Consider the following 18,824-nt stretch of genomic DNA (forward strand, 5'->3'; position numbering starts at 1 on the left):
GTGTGTGTGTGTGTGCGTGCGTGTGTGTGTGCTTGACTCAATAGTATCCCCAAACAACACAAGAACAGTGGAAAACAAACAGATGAGGACAGTCTCACTCCAGTGATTTCCACAGATCTGGTTAGTCTAAAGCCGTGCTGCCTGAGTTGACTCTAAAATATCATGTGTCTGCGCCATCTACAATTTAGACCATCTACAATGTATTTCCAAAGGAAACCTAAATTATACCTTGACTTTGAATAACGTTGACAGGCATTCCTCAAAACTGCAGCGTGTAGACATTATTTTCTTGAAAAATCTCTATTACCCCTTTCAACAGATTTCAATCTCTGGTCATCAATCAGCTACAGTGCCTTCGGAAAGTATTCAGACCCCTTGAATTTTTACCACATTTTGTTACGTTACAGCCTTGTTTGTCACATGGAATGACGCTGGAGAGACGAAGCAGGTAAAACATTGAATAAATAACGGACATGGAACGAGACAGGAACAGCGTCAGCAAACTAGTAATACAAACAAAAGACAAGCAATGCAGAAGCGGCGAACAGAGCTGAGGAACTGACAAATATAGGGGAGGTAATAATGGTTGATGAGTCCAGGTGAGTCCAATATCGCTGATGCGTGTGACGAGGGAAGGCAGGTGCACGTAATGGATGATAGTAGTGCGTGATGCAGGGCAGTCTGGTGCCCTCAAGCAGACGTGACATTACCCCCCCTAGGGGCACCACCCGGCGTCCCACCTGGACGAACCGGCCGAAACATGGGCGCTGGGCAAGCCGGTTGGGGCGTGGTAGCCCAACGAACCAGCCGGAGCGTGAGAGCCTGGCGAGCCGGCTGAGGCATGGACGCCCGATGATCCGGCTGAGGCAAGACGCCTGTCGATCCCGCTGCAGAGAGGGAGCCCAAAGATCCGGTGGAGTGTGACGTGGGATGGGAAGCTGCCGAGCCAACCGAGGCAAGGAAACATCTTGAGACAGCCTGGGCGTGAAAGCCTGACTAGGCTAGGCTAGGCACCTCCGGTTCCATCGGTGGCGACCCAGAGCCGATGCCACCATACCAACCGGAACGCCAGTACTCCCCGATGCTTCATGTGATGGCTTCTGCATTCTGTCACATGGAATGACGCTGGAGAGACGAAGCAGGTACAGGTAAAACATTGAATAAATAACGGACATGGAACGAGACAGGAACAACGTCAGCAAACGAGCGGGTTCAGATCCAGAATTCTGAATAATATCACGGGTCTGGGTCAGATCTGATTGTCATGGGTCTCAGGTATGTGTAATGTTAACTGACTTGTCCGGAAGGACCCATATAGATCAGAATGTGACTGCTGCAGTAGAGAGAAATTGTATACTTTATGCTGCTGCTCTTTGCTTTTCACGAGAGTGGCGCGTGTAGCTTGTTGTTCTTGGCCAATCATAAGTCATCAAAGCGGCAACAGGCTACAGTCATACAGCCTCCGTGTGGGGCAAAAGTTAGAATATCTAATCAATGGAAGATGCAATTAAAATGATGGAATTTCAAGTTAAAGGAGAAGGATAGGCAACAACAACCAAGAGCCAACAGGTAGGCTGCTACTTTATATTCTGAATGAAGTTGTTTGTAACTGTGTAGGATGAGAAAGCGCATGCAGCCTCAATTAGCCTAGCTAGCTAGCTTAACTAGCGTCTCCCAGTTTGATGCAGTCAAGACAGGTACTACGTAATCATATTGGATGATAAATATCCTAGCTCTGGCCGCTATTAGTCTACTATGGGGCGAGTGGGCTTGGATGGTTGCGGTCTCTCGTCTCTCTCTCCCTCCCTCCTTCCTGTTCCCCGTGTCACTCCCTCACACTAGCTTACAAACACAGCACGGCCCCTGCTAGAGCGTCACCTCCATCTCCTCTCACTCGCGCTTTATCAGCTCTGTTCAGCTACAAATGTAATAAGATGCGTCCCGGTAACTGGCTGGCACTTAGCGCTGGACCGCACACATTACCAATAGAACCCATAACCTGTATCCCTAAGCACCTCATAGGGACTAGTGAGCTACAGGCAGGAGTCAGCAATGAATCCCAGTAATGAGCCACATATGGGGGAGGAGTGCCCCCTTGTGGACAGAGATTGAATCGGCCAAATTATTACTATCACCCTGGGGAGCTTGATATACCCCTTGAACCCCGGGGTAACATAGGTGGCTTTAAACATGGACAAGTTTCCAAACTAAGTTGTGTTTCTGTGAGACAATATAGCCTGGATGAAGCATGGCAGCTTATTGACCCAGGGGGCCCTAATCAAACGTGTGGGTAATGATGTCACAGTAATCCTTTTTTTGTGGAGGGGCTCACCGGTCGTTCAGAACTGTCCTAAGGCCACTCGCTCCGGGGTTACCCGAGGCAAGTGCTCGGGGGCTGCTTCATCGGAGGAGCCTGCAAGCACCGCTTGCTCCACTCCTTTCAACTCCAGGAATTTGGAAATAGGAATGTGATTGCCATAACGCTGATAGAAAGATAATACACTTAATTCGCCCCAAGTTATGCATGCTAGCCAACGTTAGCCATGATGACGCTTCTAGTATAGCTAGTCTCTTTGACCGCATGGTCTGTTTAGAATAACCAAATCGACTTAACGCTAGCTAAGTATACTAAACAACAGAGCTACCCAAGCAATTCCACCGTTAGGAAGCCAGAATAGCTAATATTAGCTAGCTTGCCTCTGCAAGATTACCCACCTGGCTAGCACACTATGCAGCGCTTGTTAGTTATCCTGGTCTCCAAAGTCTACGTAGGACCGGATCACTAAGGAATCCGGAATAGCTAGCATTAGATAGCTTTCCCTGGCAAGATAGCACACCTAGCTAGCACGCTATGCAGCGCTTGTTAGCTAGCCTGGTCTCTCAAGTCTACGTAGGACCGGATCACTGAGGAATCCGGAATAGCTAGCAGTAGATAGCTCGCCCCGGCAAGATAGCCCACCTAGCTAGCACATTATGTAGCGCTTGTTAGCTAGCCTGGTCTCTCAAGTCTACGTAGGACCGGTTCACTGAGGTGGGTCCGGGACCCTTCTGGGAAGAGAGGCAAGCGGTGCATAACCAAGGTAGACACAAGCGGCAGGGAGATACCCACAGAACCTTGTCGCCCTCTCTATTCGAGTAGCCTCCTGTAAACGGTGACAGAGCGCACAGGAGCCGGGAGACATTCGACCCAACCAATGACTCAATCCATCTCCGCATCCCACAACTCAGACTCAGCCGAGGTACAGGCACCCGGGAGAGGAAGTCACTTCCGGAAGTCTGCAACTAGACTGTGTTTCAAAGGTATGAAGAAATAGTCCTATTTGTATGCCTAGCAATGACAAATGTAGTTTTTGAAGCACACTTGTATAAGTCTCAATCACAAATGACAGCTCCGATAAACCCCCCATCGGTACCTGCTATTACATGCGAGCAGGGCTTACAGCAAAGAATGGACCTGCCTCGCAGATGTAATTCCACTCTCTGAAATGTCATGACATCCCAGCAGGCAGAGACCGCAAGTCATCATAATCCTGCCATATAGCAGGAACACCCCGTCTGTCCGTCTCTCTTCTTCATGCACTAAAAAAAACAATATGGGTGGCGAGGAAGAAGATACAGTCGTATGTTAGTCAAAAGACAAATTAAGCCGGAGTGGAAGGTAAGAAGGGGCCAAGCGTATGACAGCTCAGAACAGATCGCAGGGTCTAGAGTGCAATTGAAAACACAGAAACCTACGTTCCCAGAGGTCAGGTACAGTTTCACCACTCAATGGATGTTACAACTGTATCAATACTAAATGTTTGTCTCTTTGTTATTGTAGTTGTGTGGGGAGGGGCTTAGGCTGTCTAATTCAATGTTATATATTTGTCTAATGGGAATGACTGAGCACTTCATAATGGTCATTTCACCGCATATTTAGAGGTGTTATTACTGGTGACAGCTGAAGAAAGGAGACCTAACATGATAGGCCTAAAGTAAGGGTAGCCTACAGAGGGCTTGGTTTTAAATCATATGAAACAGTAAACAAGAAATTGTTAAAGGAAACCAATGTCTACAGTAAAACAAAAAAAGGTTACCCGCATCAACTCATCTCTCATTTCATAATGGGCATATGGACACATGTAGCCTACATGAAGGGGGTTTTATGCACATCCAAAATGGGAGCAGGCTAAAATAATGGAGGCCTACTGGGGAGCCAGGCACAACCAATCAGAATGAGTTTTTCTCCACAAAAGGGCTTTATTACAAACAGAAAAATTCCTCTGCAAAAAGGTTGACTCAAGTTTTCCAAAAAGCACCCGTAAACACCTGGATGATCATCAAGACTCTTGGAAGAATGTTCTATCGACAGATGATTCAAAAGTATCACTTTTTCGATTGCAGTCACATGCAGTGTGTCGCCCACAAATGTTGCTGAGTTACAGTAGTTCACTTAATTTTTGCGTTGTTTTGTATCCATTTTGCTTAAATATAAATTATTACTGTCTTATATGTAAAACAGAATCCCACAATTTGATGTGTACACTTCTCCATGTGATTTTAGGCTTCTTAATAAAACATAATTGAAACGAAACTGCCAGAGCGGCAGTTTTTTACACGATGAAATTGACAACTAACGTGTGCTTGGCACTTACGCCGATTTAAAAAATATATATAATCCACCCAGTCTTCAATGGACTTTAAGCCATGAAAAAGTCAAATTCTAACAAAAGGAAAACCCTCTGGACACTCACAGTTGTAGAAGAAGCAAGCAAGCATTCCTCAAGTATCTGTTCAATCTGCGTTTGAAACTGTTTGTTTTCACCAACACAAAGTGCTCCTGGAGAACATCATGATTTCTCCACTGGTTGATGGTTGATGCTGTTGGAAGTCTTCCTGTGCACTTGAAATACGGTAAAGACAGCAGGACAAATGTCTCCTGAAGTGTGAAACAAAGTGCTCGAACATTCCAGAGCAGACTTATAAGTTGGTGAAAATGGGTTGTGTGTACATTGTCTGGGGGCACTTTGCTATGTACTAAGTAGGAACACAAAGCCTACAGAGTTAAGATGGGAGGCAGTACTTTGTCATCCATGGAGAAGAGGCTTGTGGCTTGCTGCATGTTGACATTCAACAACATTGATGTTGGGAGTAACTGATGAGTAACTTGTAACTTATTTACTGACTGGACACTTTTGACCAAATCACCATACTACAGGTGACATGAACAATTTACTGATTTCTTTGTCATGCAGTCCATCCTTGCCAGGGAAACAAAGTTGTAATGTCTGAGGATTTGGAAAATGAAAAAGGGATCAGTGATGGCTAGAAGGTCGGTGACGTCGACCGCCGAACACCGCCCGAACAAGGAGAGGGACCGACTTCAGCGGAAGTCGTGACATAATCACTAGTTAACTACACATGGTTGATGATATTACTAGGTTAACTAGCTTGTCCTGTGTTGCATATAATCAATGTGGTGCCTGTTAATTTATCATTGAATCACAGCCTAATTCAACTTCGCCAAATGGGTGATGATTTAACAAAAGCACATTCACGAAAAAAAGCACAATCGTTTCACAAATGTACCTAACCATAAACATCAATGCATTTCTTAAAATCAATACACTGTCACTTCTGCTCCTGCTACACCGTCTGGTGTTCATCTGGTGTCTTCTTGACCTGCAGTTACTCCCCCTGTACACTCTCTCTCTCTTCGTCTCCCTCTCTGTGTGATTGTGTGGTTGGGGACAGGTGTGCTGGAGTCGGAGCAGATCCCTACCAGCTGCAACTCGTTCCATAATCAAGACCACAAAAAAAAACTCAGTCCTGCCAATTACAATCTGCCAGATCGTAATCTCTGCTCAGTCAGTTAATGATTCTAGCCATTTATGATTGTTCAAGATCCTGTTACTCTGCTGTGCCTGTTTCCCTGCCTGACACCGTGTATCCTCTCATTGCAGTTTACCGCTCTGTCTCTGGCTCCTGTGTCCTGTTCCACATCTCACCACCCAACTACTTTGCTCTGGATTTTACTCACCACTACTACCTTGGATTCCCCTCAAGACCTGTTTACCCTGTTATACTCAGCTAACTCCAACCTCAGTCTCCACATCTGCTTTTTCTTCAACTCATCCGAGCTTCCCCGGATCTGCACTCCATATCTCCCTGTGTAACAATAAATATTTTGGTTCATTCATCCCTGTTTCCTCATCTGAGTCAGCTCTTAGGTTCCCCTGTGTCATTCCCACTTAACATACACAGAAGTATATATTGTTAAACCTGCATATTTAGTTAAAAGAAATTCATGTTAGCAGGCAATATTAACTAGGGAAATTGTGTCACTTCTCTTGCGTTCAGTGCAAACAGAGTCAGGGTATATGAAACAGTTTGGGCCGCCTGGCTCGTTGCGAACTGTGTGAAGACCGTAATTCATTTGCCAGAATTTTACATAATTATGACATAACATTGAAGGTTGTGCAATGTAACAGCAATATTTAGACTTAGGGTTGCCACCCGTTCGATAAAATACGTAACGGTTCTGTATTTCACTGAAAGAATAAACGTGTTGTTTTCGAAATGATAGTTTCCGGATTTGACCATATTAATAACCAAAGGCTCATATTTCTGTGTTTATTATATTATATTTAAGTCTATGATTTGATATTTGATAGAGCGGTCTGACTGAGTGGTGGTAGGCAGCAGCAGGCTCATAAGCATTCATTCAAACAGCACTTTACTGCGTTTGCCAGCAGCTCTTAGCAATGCTTGAAGCACAGCGCTGTTTATGACTTCAAGCCGATCAACTCCCGAGATTAGGCTGGCAATACTAAAGTGCCTAAAAGAACATAAAATAGTCAAAGGTATATGAAATACAAATGGTATAGAGAGAAACAGTCGACGCGTCATAATTACGATAATAATTACAACCTAAAACTTCTGAACTGGGAAAATTGAAGAACTGGGAATATTGAACCACCAGCTTTCATATGTTCTCATGTTCTGAGCAAGGAACTTAAACGTTAGTTTTTTTACATGGCACACAATGCACTTTTACTTTCTTCTCCAACACTGTGTTTTTGCATTATTTAAACCAACGTGAACATGTTTCATTATTTATTTGAGACTAAATATATTTTATTTATGTATTACATTAAGTTAAAATAAATTGTTCATTCAGTATTGTTGTAATTGTCATTATTACAAATATTATTATATATAAAAATCATCCGATTAATCGGTATCGGCTTTTTTTGGTCCTCCAATATTCAGTATCGGCGTTGAAAAATCATAATCGGTCAACCTCTACACTCTACCATAAAGGCCTGATTGGTGGAGTGCTGCAGAGATGGATGTCCTTCTGGAAGGTTCTCCCCTCTCCACAAAGGAACTCTGGAACTCTGTCAGATTGGCCATCGGGTTCTTGGTCACCTCCCTGACCAAGGCCCTTCTCCCCCGATTGCCCAGTTTGGCCAGGCGGCCAGCTCTAGTAAGAGCCTTGGTGGTTCCAAACTTCTTCCATTTAAGAATGATGAAGGCCACTGTGATCTTGGGGACCTTCAATGCAAGAGCAATTTTTTGGTACCCTTCCCCCAGATCTGTGCCTCGACACAATCTTGTCTCGGAGCGCTACGGACAATTCCTTCCTCCCCATGGCTTGGTTTGTGCTCTTACATGCACTGTCAACTGAGGGACATAATATAGACAGGTGTGTGCAGTCATGTGCAGTCAATTTAATTTACCGCAGGTGGACTCCAATCAAGTTTCATAAACATCTCAAGAATGATCAATGGAAACAGGATGCACCGGAACGCAATTTTGAGACTCGCAGCAAAGAGTCTGAATACTTTTTTTTTTTAATTAGCAAAAACATATAGAAACCTATTTTCACTTTGTCATTATGGTGTATTATGTGTAAATTGATGAGGAACATTTATTTTTTAAACCAAATTTGGATTAAGGCTGTAATGTAACAAAATGTGGAAAAAGTTCATTTCTAATTGTATCATTTTTTAAATATTTTGTGTAAAAAAAAAAGACAATTATATGTGCCTTATTTGCGTAAATAATGTGGGCGTATTTGCACATATGAATAAATCAACATAAAAAGTGGAGGATGGCTGCAACCACCAAAAACTTGCTCTGTCTAGACCTGCCTGCACTCAGATGCGTGGTCTAGCCTACCTCATTAATTACTGTTGTTCTCACGTTCTGATGCATAATTCAACAAGTGTGTCAATAGCAGAACACTCTTTGATTAAAAATCAACACGCTTCGCTCTAGAATACACCTACAGTTGAAGTCGGAAGTTTACATACACCTTAGCCAACTACATTTAAACTCTGTTTTTCACAATTCCTGACATTTAATCCGAGTAAAAATGCAATGTCTTAGGTCAGTTAGGATCACCACTTTATTTTAAGAATGAGACATTTCAGAATAATAGAAGAGAGAATGATTTATTTCAGCTTTTATTTATTTCATCACATTCCCAGTGGGTCAGAAGTTTACATACACTCAATTAGTATTTGGTTTGCATTGCCTTTATATTGTTTAACCTGGGTCAAATGTTCCGGGTAGCCTTCCACAAGCTTCCTACAATAAGTTGCGTGAATTTTGGCCCATTCCTCCTGACAGAGCTGGTGTAACTGAGTCAGGTTTGTAGGCCTCCTTGCTCGCACACGCTTTTTCAGTTCTGTTCACACATTTTCTATAGTATTGAAGTCAGGGCTTTGTGATGGCCACTCCAATACCTTGACTTTGTTGTCTTTAAGCCATGTTGCTACAACTTTGGAAGTATGCTTGGGGTCATTGTCCATTTGGAAGACCTATTTGCGACCAAGCATTAACTTCCTGACTGATGTCTTGAGATGTTGCTTCAATATATCCACATAATTTTCCTCTCTCATGATGCCATCTATTTTGTGAAGTGCAACAGTCCCTCCTGCAACAAAGCACCCCCAAAACATGATGCTGCCACCCCCATGCTTCACGGATGGGATGGTGTTCTTCGGCTTGCAAGCATCCCACATTCTCCTCCAAACATAACGATGGTCATTATGGCCAAATAGTTATATTTTTATTTCATCAGACCAGAGGACATTTCTCCAAAAAGTACAATCTTTGACCCCATGTGCATTTGCAAACCGTAGCCTGGCTTTTTTATGGCGGGTTTGAGCAGTGGCTTCTTCCTTGCTGAGAGGCCTTTCAGGTTTTGTCGATATAGGACTCATTTTACTGTGGATATAGACACTTTTGTACCTGTTTCCTCCAGCATCTTCACAAGGTCCTTTGCTGTTGTTCTGAGATTGATCTGCACTTTTTGCACCAAAGTACATTCATCTCTAGGAGACAGAACGCATCTCCTTCCTGAGTGGTATGACGGCTGCGTGGTCCCATGGTGTTTATACTTGCGTACTATTGTTTGAACAGATGAACGTGGTACCTTCAGGTGTTTGGAAATTGCTCCCAAGGATGAACCAGACTTGTGGAGGTCTGCAATCTGAGGTCTTGGCTGATTTCTTTAGCTTTTTTCCATGATGTCAAGCAAAGAGGCACTGAGTTTGAAGGTAGGCCTTGAAATACATCCACAGTTACACCTCCAATTGACTCAAATGATGTCAATTAGCCTAATTTTCTAGAATTTTCTAAGCTGTTTAAAGGCACAGTCAACTTAGTGTATGTAAACTTCTGACTCACTGGAATTGTGGTACAGTGAATTATATGTGAAATAATATGTCTGTAAACAATTCTTGGAAAACTGACTTGTGTCATGCAAAAAGTAGATGTCCTAACCGACTTGCCAAAACTATAGTATGTTAACAAGAAATTTGTGGAGTGGTTGAAAAATGTGTTTTAATGACTCCAACCTAAGTGTATGTAAACTTTCGACTTCAACTGTATATATAAACTACATGACCAAAAGTATGTGGACACCTGCTCATCAAACATCTCATTCCAAATTCATGGGCATTAATATGGAGTTGGTCCCTATGGAGTTGGTCCCTAATATGGAGTTGGTCCCTTTGCTGCTATAACAGCCTCCTGACTTCTGTAAGGCTTTCTGCTAGATGTAGGCACATTGCGGCTGGGATTTGCTTCCATTCCATTTGTCCTCTCCAAATACTACCGCCGCACCACCGAGAGCGTCCTGACCGGCTGCTTCACAGCCTGGTACGAGAATTGCTCCGTCCATGACCGCAAGGCACTCCAGCGGGTGGTAAAGACGGCCCAGTACATCACTGGGACCGTGCTCTCACCCATCCAGGACATCTACTCAAAATGGGGCCTGAGGAAGGCACGCAGCATCACACACACTCCAGCCACGAGTTTTTCACTCCCTTACCATCGGGCAGACGGTATAGCCTGTTGATACCAACAGGCTAAGAGACCGTTTATATCTACAAGCCATCAGACTGCTGAACACTTGAACTGGACTGACCACCTGCTCTGATTCATCACACATATGTACTCACACGCACGCACACACACACACACACACACACACACACACACACACACACACACACACACACACACACACACACACACACACACACACACACACACACACACACACACACACACACACACACACACACACACACGAGTAGGAACACCTTCACCTTTTGCCCTCAAAAGAGCCTCAATTCGTCAGGGCATGGACTCTACAATATGTCGAAAGCGTTCCACAGGGATGCTGGACCATGTTAACTCCAATGCTTCCTACAGTTGTGTCAAATTGTCCTGAATGTCCTTCTTGATACACACAGGAAACTGTGGTGTGTGAAAAACCCAGCAGCGTTGATGTTCTTGATACAAACCGGTGTGCCTGGCACCTACTACCATACCTCTTTCAAAGGCACTTAAATCTTTTGTCTTGCCCATTCACCCTCTGAATGGCACACATACACAATCCATGTTTCAATTGTCTCAAGGCTCAAAACGAATGTTTTAACCTGGCTCCTTCCCTTCATCTACACTGATTGAAGTTGATTTAACAAGTGACATCAATAAGGGATCATAGCTTTCACCTGGATTCACCTGGTCAGTCCATGTCATGTTTATGTTATGTTCTTAATGTTTTGTACACTCAGTGCTACACACACACACACATCACAACTGCTGCTACCAGACTGCTATTACACTGCTCAATTTATACACATACCCCAACCCCTTCCCATATACACATGGAAGTAGTATACTACAAATTGTGCCTTCCTGTATTTTACTTATGCTAAAATGTTTATTCTATTCTACCGTCATTTGCATCACGTTCGTATTCTTATATTTTCTTATTGTTGTTGCATTGTCGAGAAGGAACCTGCAAGTAAGCCTTTCGATGTATACCATGCCTATCCCGTAATTATATGACTAATACAACTTAAAACTAATACACAACTAAAATCGTACAACTGTTTAGTTTCTCTGCACAAATGTGCGTGTGATAAAAGCATGTTAAAAACACCATGTAAGCATGAGTCTCTGCTAGAATGTGAGTAAGCATTCCCACTACATGGCCAACTTGCAAAGTACAAATTGGCTATACTGGGAAGTGAACATTTATAAAAACAGATTTAAACCATGTAAGGTTATGGTCAGTCATACGGTATGGTTAAAGTATAGATTAGTATTAAAATCATATTTTTTAAATGAATTATCATACTTCTGGATTTGCATCCTGACCCGATGGTGACAGAAAATCTGCATACCTCTTTCCCCATAAAGAGTGGGTGGCACTCCATGGTCATTCTCAACTTCCTCGGTGTCTCCTGCCAGTGACGCTGTGTATAACCTCAAAGGACTCTGGGGGTCCAAGGGACGGCCATTGGAGACGTTGGCCAGTTGAGCAGCAGCGTCCTTGGATCTCCTCTTCTCCTTCTTCAGAAGGCTCACCAGGATATCTGTGATGCTTAGGTTAAAGAAAATGTATAGACATCCTCTTTGGGAAGAAATGGTTGATGGGTAACTTAGTTTTTTTCAGACTTTTTAAAAAAAACTGAAAACGCACACCTTAGTTAGCCGGGTGGTGGGTACCATACATAGCAAGTAAGAGAGGAAACACACCAGAGCTACGGGTTGAGTGCCTTTGACCAGGATTGTCTGTCACTTTCAGTTAATTTTCACATTTGTTGACATCCAGCAGGTGGTTGCTATAACACACTGCAAGCAATAGGATGGCTACCAGCTGGTTTTATCAATTCATCGCCGCAGTGTGTCTGAGCCATGAGAGGAAATGTCTATCCTCACAAATGTGTAACAAAATATCTCATCAGTCTGGTTTGAGGTAGAGATAACAGTAGGTTTAAAGTTCAAGGTATAGGCCTAGATGGCATATGGAGGTAAGGAATGGGACAAAATAGATACTCCAATTTCAACACAACTGGCAAAGGTCATTCGGTCTTAGAGAAAGGGAATTTCCATCTGTCAATATATCACAGAAAAACGAAATTAAGTTCCCACGAAAAGGACAAAACATATTTTGAAGAATATCCCTGGTCTGCCTTGCACTGTGAGGGACATCACATGGAGATGAATATGATATGCGGCTCCCCTTACAACACGTACTTCAAGACAACAGGGGCAATAACCATGTTTTCCTTTGACATGGAGGAAATGGCACGAGCACGCTGTAGTCTTTAATATGGGCCAGGCTGACACGTGCGTTCTCTGACCTTACCGGCTCAGTGAGATGTCCTGGGAATCGGGTGCCATTTGGTGCCGTCAATATTATCCAAAATATTAGGGTGCCATTTGGGAACTCCGTTCTGCCACCTCTGGTCTTTGGTTCACCATTGGGGGGTGAAAACATCTGAAAACCTACCTCGTCAAAGAGTATCTTAAATAAGACATCTCAGTCTTATTCTGCCCCATAAAATGTTTTCACTTGCACTCGTCTTTTCCTACTAGTGTAACCAATGTGAAATGGCTAGCTAGTTAGCGGGGTGCGCGCTAATAGCGTTTCAATCGGTGACGTCACTCATCTGACACCTTGAAGTAGTTGTTCCCCTTGCTCTGCAAGGCTTTTGGGGAGCGATGGGTAACGATGCTTCGAGGGTGGCTGTTGTCGATGTGTGCAGAAGCTATACTGTTACACTAGCACTGACTTTGCTGATATTATTGAGAAAAATTTACTTACGACTGTGATATGTGGTAGTCTCAACTAGCAATCTTAAGATGAATGCATTAACTGTAAGTTGCTCTGGATAAGAGCATCTGCTAAATTACTCAAATCTAAATGTAAATTTGGGATGCAGCCCTTGTCTGGTATGAATTACCGGAGAGAATAGGAGCCGTGAAGGCTGGAGAGAGCGTGTCAAGATTCCAGAGCATCTTCTCCTGGTGAGTCTTGTTTTTTCACATTTGTGCATGTGTGCATTTGTGTGTGCACACATGTGTGAGTGTATGTTTGCGTACAAATGTGTGTGTGTGTGTGCACATTTGTGTGTATGACAGAGTGAGTGCAAAAGAGTGAGTGAAAGATGAAAACACTCCGATCCTGTTCACACTTCCAATCCCACGACATGTTCCACCTGGCAACAGAACAGCACAAACCTATTCAACCCATTAGTTCCATTTACTGTAATGGTTTCCCTCTGTCCCATCTACTTCAAACCCGATCCATTGGGATCGATCAAATGTTTTGGAGAACCTTGCACTTACACACTGTAAGCTGACAGTCTATATGTAGTTTATGCATATACAGGCACACAGATGCAAAATGAACAATACATTCATTTTTATTTTTAATGCCTGTCCTTGAAAAGAAAAGTCCAAGCCCCTTGATTTGCCAAATGAAAAGGTTGTTCATAGGCTGACATGCTTACTGCACAACGGGAATACACATCTGTTCCCTGCACTGCCAAGAAGAAAGGAAACAGGGCCAGGGAAGGTAAATCCATAAAATACAGACTGTCAAGTACACTTTTTTTTTTTACCTATAAAGTGCTGACTGCTCAAATAACTCAAGACTAAAGCAAAAAATAAAAAGATCTTCCAAGATTTAGGCGCTGTCCTTTTTTTTTTTTACGACACAAGCACCAGGTTGCATTCCATCAAAATATACATTCAATATTTAATCAAAGGCTTGTAGTAAAGTACACATGGCAAATAGCTTATTTTCAAAAACTGCCTGTGGTTTCACAAAAGAGTACCGTGTTGTTGATGCCTGGGATGGGACCCAGTAATTTAGTCACCACATTATTTGGTTCCCTGAGCCCGTTCTAGTTTTGCCTCATCAGATTTTCAAACATCTTGTTTTCACACCTACCAAAAGTAGGTAAGTCTACATAGATAGACGATTTACATCTCTCAATCAAACAAGTTATCTAAATGTCCAGGTTTATGTCAGGATGATAAATGCCACCCTATTTAGGGCGTCTGCAAAGTACTACTCATTTAGCTGTCGTACAGATGTAATCGGGAACAAGAGTGTAAAACTAATTAAATGGAACCAAAACAGTGTCATAACTCTCATGGCCCTGAACGTTACTCAACTACAACATAGTCCCCGATATAATCAATTGAAGATAAAGGAAAGCCGCATTACGAGTTCACTCAAATGCTGTACCAGAGGTTTGGTACCAGTACCCCCTGTATATAGCCTCGCTAGTGTTAATTTACTGCTGCTCTTTAATTATGTGACCAAAATTTTGGGATTTGACTAAATACCTGTTAAAACCAATGAATCGGGTGGGCATTCTAGTTTCTATATTTCTATGTTTTCCATTTCTTTGTTTTTGGCCGAGTGTGGTTCCCAATCAGAGGCAGCTGTCTATTGGTGTCTCTGATTGGGAATCATACTTAGGCAGTCCTTTTTCCCTCTTTCTGGGCCATCTCTGCCCAGGGTATGAATGCCGCCCACTCCCCCGGCCGCTCCTGGCAATAAGACCGCAGAAACCTACCCACATCCTGTATTACTCTCTCCGCCTGCCCGTTACTCTCGGGGTGAAAACCTGAGGTAAGGCTGACCGAGACCACCAGACGTTCCATGAAGCCCTCCAGACCCTTGACGTGAACTGGGGACCTCGATCAGATACTATGTCCTCGGGCACCCCGTAGTGCCGGAAGACGTGTGTGAACAGGGCTTCCGCAGTCTGTAGGGCCGTAGGGAGACCGGGCAAAGGGAGGAGACGGCAGGACCTAGAAAACCGATCCACAACAACCAGGATCGTGGTGTTACCCTGTGAAGGAGGAAGATCCGTCAGGAAGTCCACCGACAGGTGGACACGACCATGGCCGTTGTGGAACGGGTAAGGGTTGTAACTTCCCTCTGGGCAGGTGCCTAGGGGCCTTGCATTGGGTGCACACCGAGCAGGAGGAAACATAAACCCTCACGTCCTTAGCCAAGGTGAACCACCAGTATTTCCCACTAAGACAGCGCACTGTCCGACCGATAACCGGCTGACCAGAGGAGGGTGACGTGTGGGCCCAAAAGATCAAACGGTCGCGGACAGCAAACGGAACATACAGACGCCCAGCTGGACACTGGGCTCTGTACGTAACGCCCGCTCGATGTCTGCATCCAGCTCCCACACCACCGGTGCCACCAGGCAAGAGGGTGAAAACGAAATGGGTAAAGAACATGGCCCACCTTGCCTGGCGAGGGTTCAGTCTCCTCGCAGCCCGGATGTACTCCAGATTGTGGTGGTCCGTCCAGATGAGAAAAGGGTGTTTAGCCCCCTCAGGCCAATGTCTCCACACCTTCAAAGCCTTGACTACAGCCAACAGCTCCCGGTCCCCCACGTCACAGTTTCGTTCCGCTGGGCTGAGCTTCTTTGAAAAGAAGGCACAGGGGCGGAGCTTTGTTGGCGTACCCAAGCGCTGAGAGACCACGGCTCCTATCCCAGCATCGGACGCATCCACCTCCACTATGAACGCCAAGGAAGGATCCGGATGAGCCAGTACCGGAGCAGAGGTAAACAGAGCCCTCAGGTGACCAAAAGCACTGTCCGCCTCAGCCGACCACCACAAACGCACCGGTCCACCCTTCAGCAGTGAGGTAATGGGAGCTTCCACCTGACCAAAACCCCGGATAAACCTCCGGTAGTAGTTGGCAAACCCTAAAAACCGCTGCACTTCCTTTACCGTGGTGGGAGTCGGCCAATTACGCACAGCTGAAATGCGGTCACTCTCCATCTCCACTCCTGAAGTGGAAATGCGGTATCCTAGGAAGGAGACGGACTGTTTAAAGAACAGGCATTTCTCAGCCTTGACGTACAGGTCATGCTTCAACAGTCGACCAAGCACCCTGTGCACCAGGGACACATGCTTGGCGCGTGTAGCGGAGTATATCAGAATGTTGTCGATATACACCACTACACCCTGCCTGTGCAGGTCCCGGAAAATCTTGTCTACAAAGGCCTGGAGGACTGATGGAGCATTCATCAACCAGTACGGCATGACGAGGTACTCATAGTGCACTGAGGTGGTACTAAATGCCGTCTTCCACTCATCCCCCTCCCGGATACGCACCAGGTTGTAAGCACTCCTGACAATCAATTTGATTGATGATTTGGTTGATGCCTCGATAGTCAATACACGGGCGCAGACCTCCATCGTTCTTCTTCACAAAAAATAAACTTGAGGAGGCAGGTGAAGTGAAGGGCCGGATATACCCCTGCCCCAGAGATTCGGAGACAAATGTTTCCATAGCCGCCGTCTCCTCTTGCGACAGGGGATACACGTGACTCCTTGGAAATGCTGCGTCTACCAGGAGATTTATCGCACAATCCCCCCGTCGATGGGGTGGTAATTGAGTCGCCTTCACCAAATCGGCATATTCAGAGGTGATGCGCACGGTGGAGACCTGGTCTGGACCCCTAAACACCTCCCTGACCACTTTCGTGACCACCCCGTGAGAGCCCTCTGTTGCCACGAAATAGTGGGGTCATGACAGGCCAACCAGGGTAGGCCCAGCACCACGGAAAACACAGGAGAATCAATAAGGAAGAGACTGATTCTCTCCTTGTGACCCTCCTGCGTAACCATGCCCAGTGGAGCGGTGGCCTCACTAATTAGCCCTAACCCTAATGGTCGACTATCTTGGGCGTGCACAGGGAAGGGCATATCCACAGGAACAATGGGTATCCCTAAACTATGTACAAATGATCTGTCAATAAAATTCCCAGCTGCGCCTGATTCTACGAGCGCCGTATGCTGGGAATGCGAGGAAAATTAATAAACAAAAACATGTGAGCAACAGGGGGCTCTGGGTGAGCCTGGTGCCGACTCACCTGGGGTGAGCCTGGTGCCAACTCACTTGGGGTGAGCCTGGTGCCAACTCACTTGGGGTGACACGAGAGTGCCCTGCCTGCTGCCTCGACTCCCAGAGGAACCTCCCTAGCACCGACCGGCAGTGTGCCCTCTGCGGCCACAGATGGTGCATGGAAGGCCCCTCCTCTGGTCGCCCTAAGTGCAGCACCTCCCAGCTCCATGAGCGTCGTAGCGGTGGTGCTGGGGGATGGAACCGACAGACCCCGATCTGGACGTCCGCGTGTAAGCTGCAGGTTATCCAGCCGGATGGACAGGTCCACCAGCTGGTGGAATGTAAGAGTGGTGTCCCTGCAGGCCAACTCCCGACGGACGTCCTCGCGCAGACTGCACCGGTAGTGATCGATCAATGCCCTGTCGTTCCATCCTGTGCCGGCGGCCAGGGTCCGGAATTCCAACGCGAACTCCTGTGTGCTCCTCGTCCCCTGCCTCAGGTGGACGAGACCTTCACCCGCCGCTCTATCCTCAGGCGGGTGATCAAAGACTGCCCTGAAGCGGCGGAAATAAACGGGCGTAATAATAAAACCCGGCAACAAAATACCAGCCGTCAGTAACAACCTGAACAATAAAACAAACACGCAAACAAACATGGGGGAAACCAGAGGGTTAAATAATGAACATGTAATGTTGAATTTAAACCAGGTGTGTAGAAAACAAAGACAATACAAATAAAAAGTGGATCGGCGATGGCTAGAAGGCCGGTGACGTCGACCGCCAAACGCCGCTCGAGCAAGGAGAGGGACCGACTCCGGCGGAAGTCGTGACAGTTACTCCACAATACTAACCTAAATGACAGAGCGAAAAGAACGAAGCCTGTACAGACATTCATCCTGTTTGCAATAAGGCACTAAAGTAGAACATTTGGCAATTAACTTTGTAAAAACATATAAAAATGATCTTTATGTCCTGAATACAACTCGTTATGTTTGGGACAAATCCAACACAACACATCACTGAATACCACTTCATATTTTCAAGCATGGTGGTGGCTGCATCATGTTATGGGTATACTTGTCATCGGAATAGGCCTCCCGAGGTGCACAATGGTCAAAGGCACTGCATCGCAGTGCTATAGTCGTCACTACAGACCAGGGTTTGATTCCGGGCTGTATCACAAATGGCCGTGATCGGGAGTCCCATAGGGTGGCGCACAATCATCGCCCTCTAGCGACTCCTTGAGGTGGGCCGGGCGCCTGCAGGCTGACTGGTGCAGCTGGCTTCTGAGTTAAGCAGGCGGGTGTTAAGAAGCGCGGTTTGACGGGTCATGTTTCATGACGCATGAATCGACCTTCACATTCCGAGCTCGTTGGGGAGTTGAAGCGATGAGAAAATATCAACATTGGGGAGAAAAATGGGGTAAAACGGAATAGAGCTAAGCAGAGGAAAAATCCTAGAGGATTGAAAATTGGCTTGAAAATCTACAGCAAGAAAACGGCTGTCTAGCAATGATCAACCACCAACTTGACAGAGATTGAAGAATTTTTGAAAAAATGTGCGGATATTGTACAATCCAGGTGTGCAAAGCTCTTAGAGACTTACCCACTGCCAAAGGTGATTCTAACATTTTGTCACGT

At 45.3% G+C, this 18,824-nt stretch overlaps 1 protein-coding gene across 2 annotated transcripts in view; it reads right to left on the bottom strand.

Annotated features, from left to right (window-relative positions):
* Positions 1-18,824, bottom strand: part of kif6 (kinesin family member 6) — a 171,070-nt gene that overhangs the window by 75,795 nt on the left and 76,451 nt on the right. For both annotated transcript variants that reach the window (XM_055899170.1, XM_055899169.1), the window contains one exon: positions 11,691-11,882. In XM_055899170.1, the coding sequence (XP_055755145.1) occupies positions 11,691-11,882 (192 nt within the window). The remainder of the gene's footprint in view (positions 1-11,690; positions 11,883-18,824) is intronic.

This window comes from Salvelinus fontinalis, chromosome 35 (assembly GCF_029448725.1).
Source record: "Salvelinus fontinalis isolate EN_2023a chromosome 35, ASM2944872v1, whole genome shotgun sequence".
In the NCBI taxonomy this organism is placed as follows: domain Eukaryota; kingdom Metazoa; phylum Chordata; class Actinopteri; order Salmoniformes; family Salmonidae; genus Salvelinus; species Salvelinus fontinalis.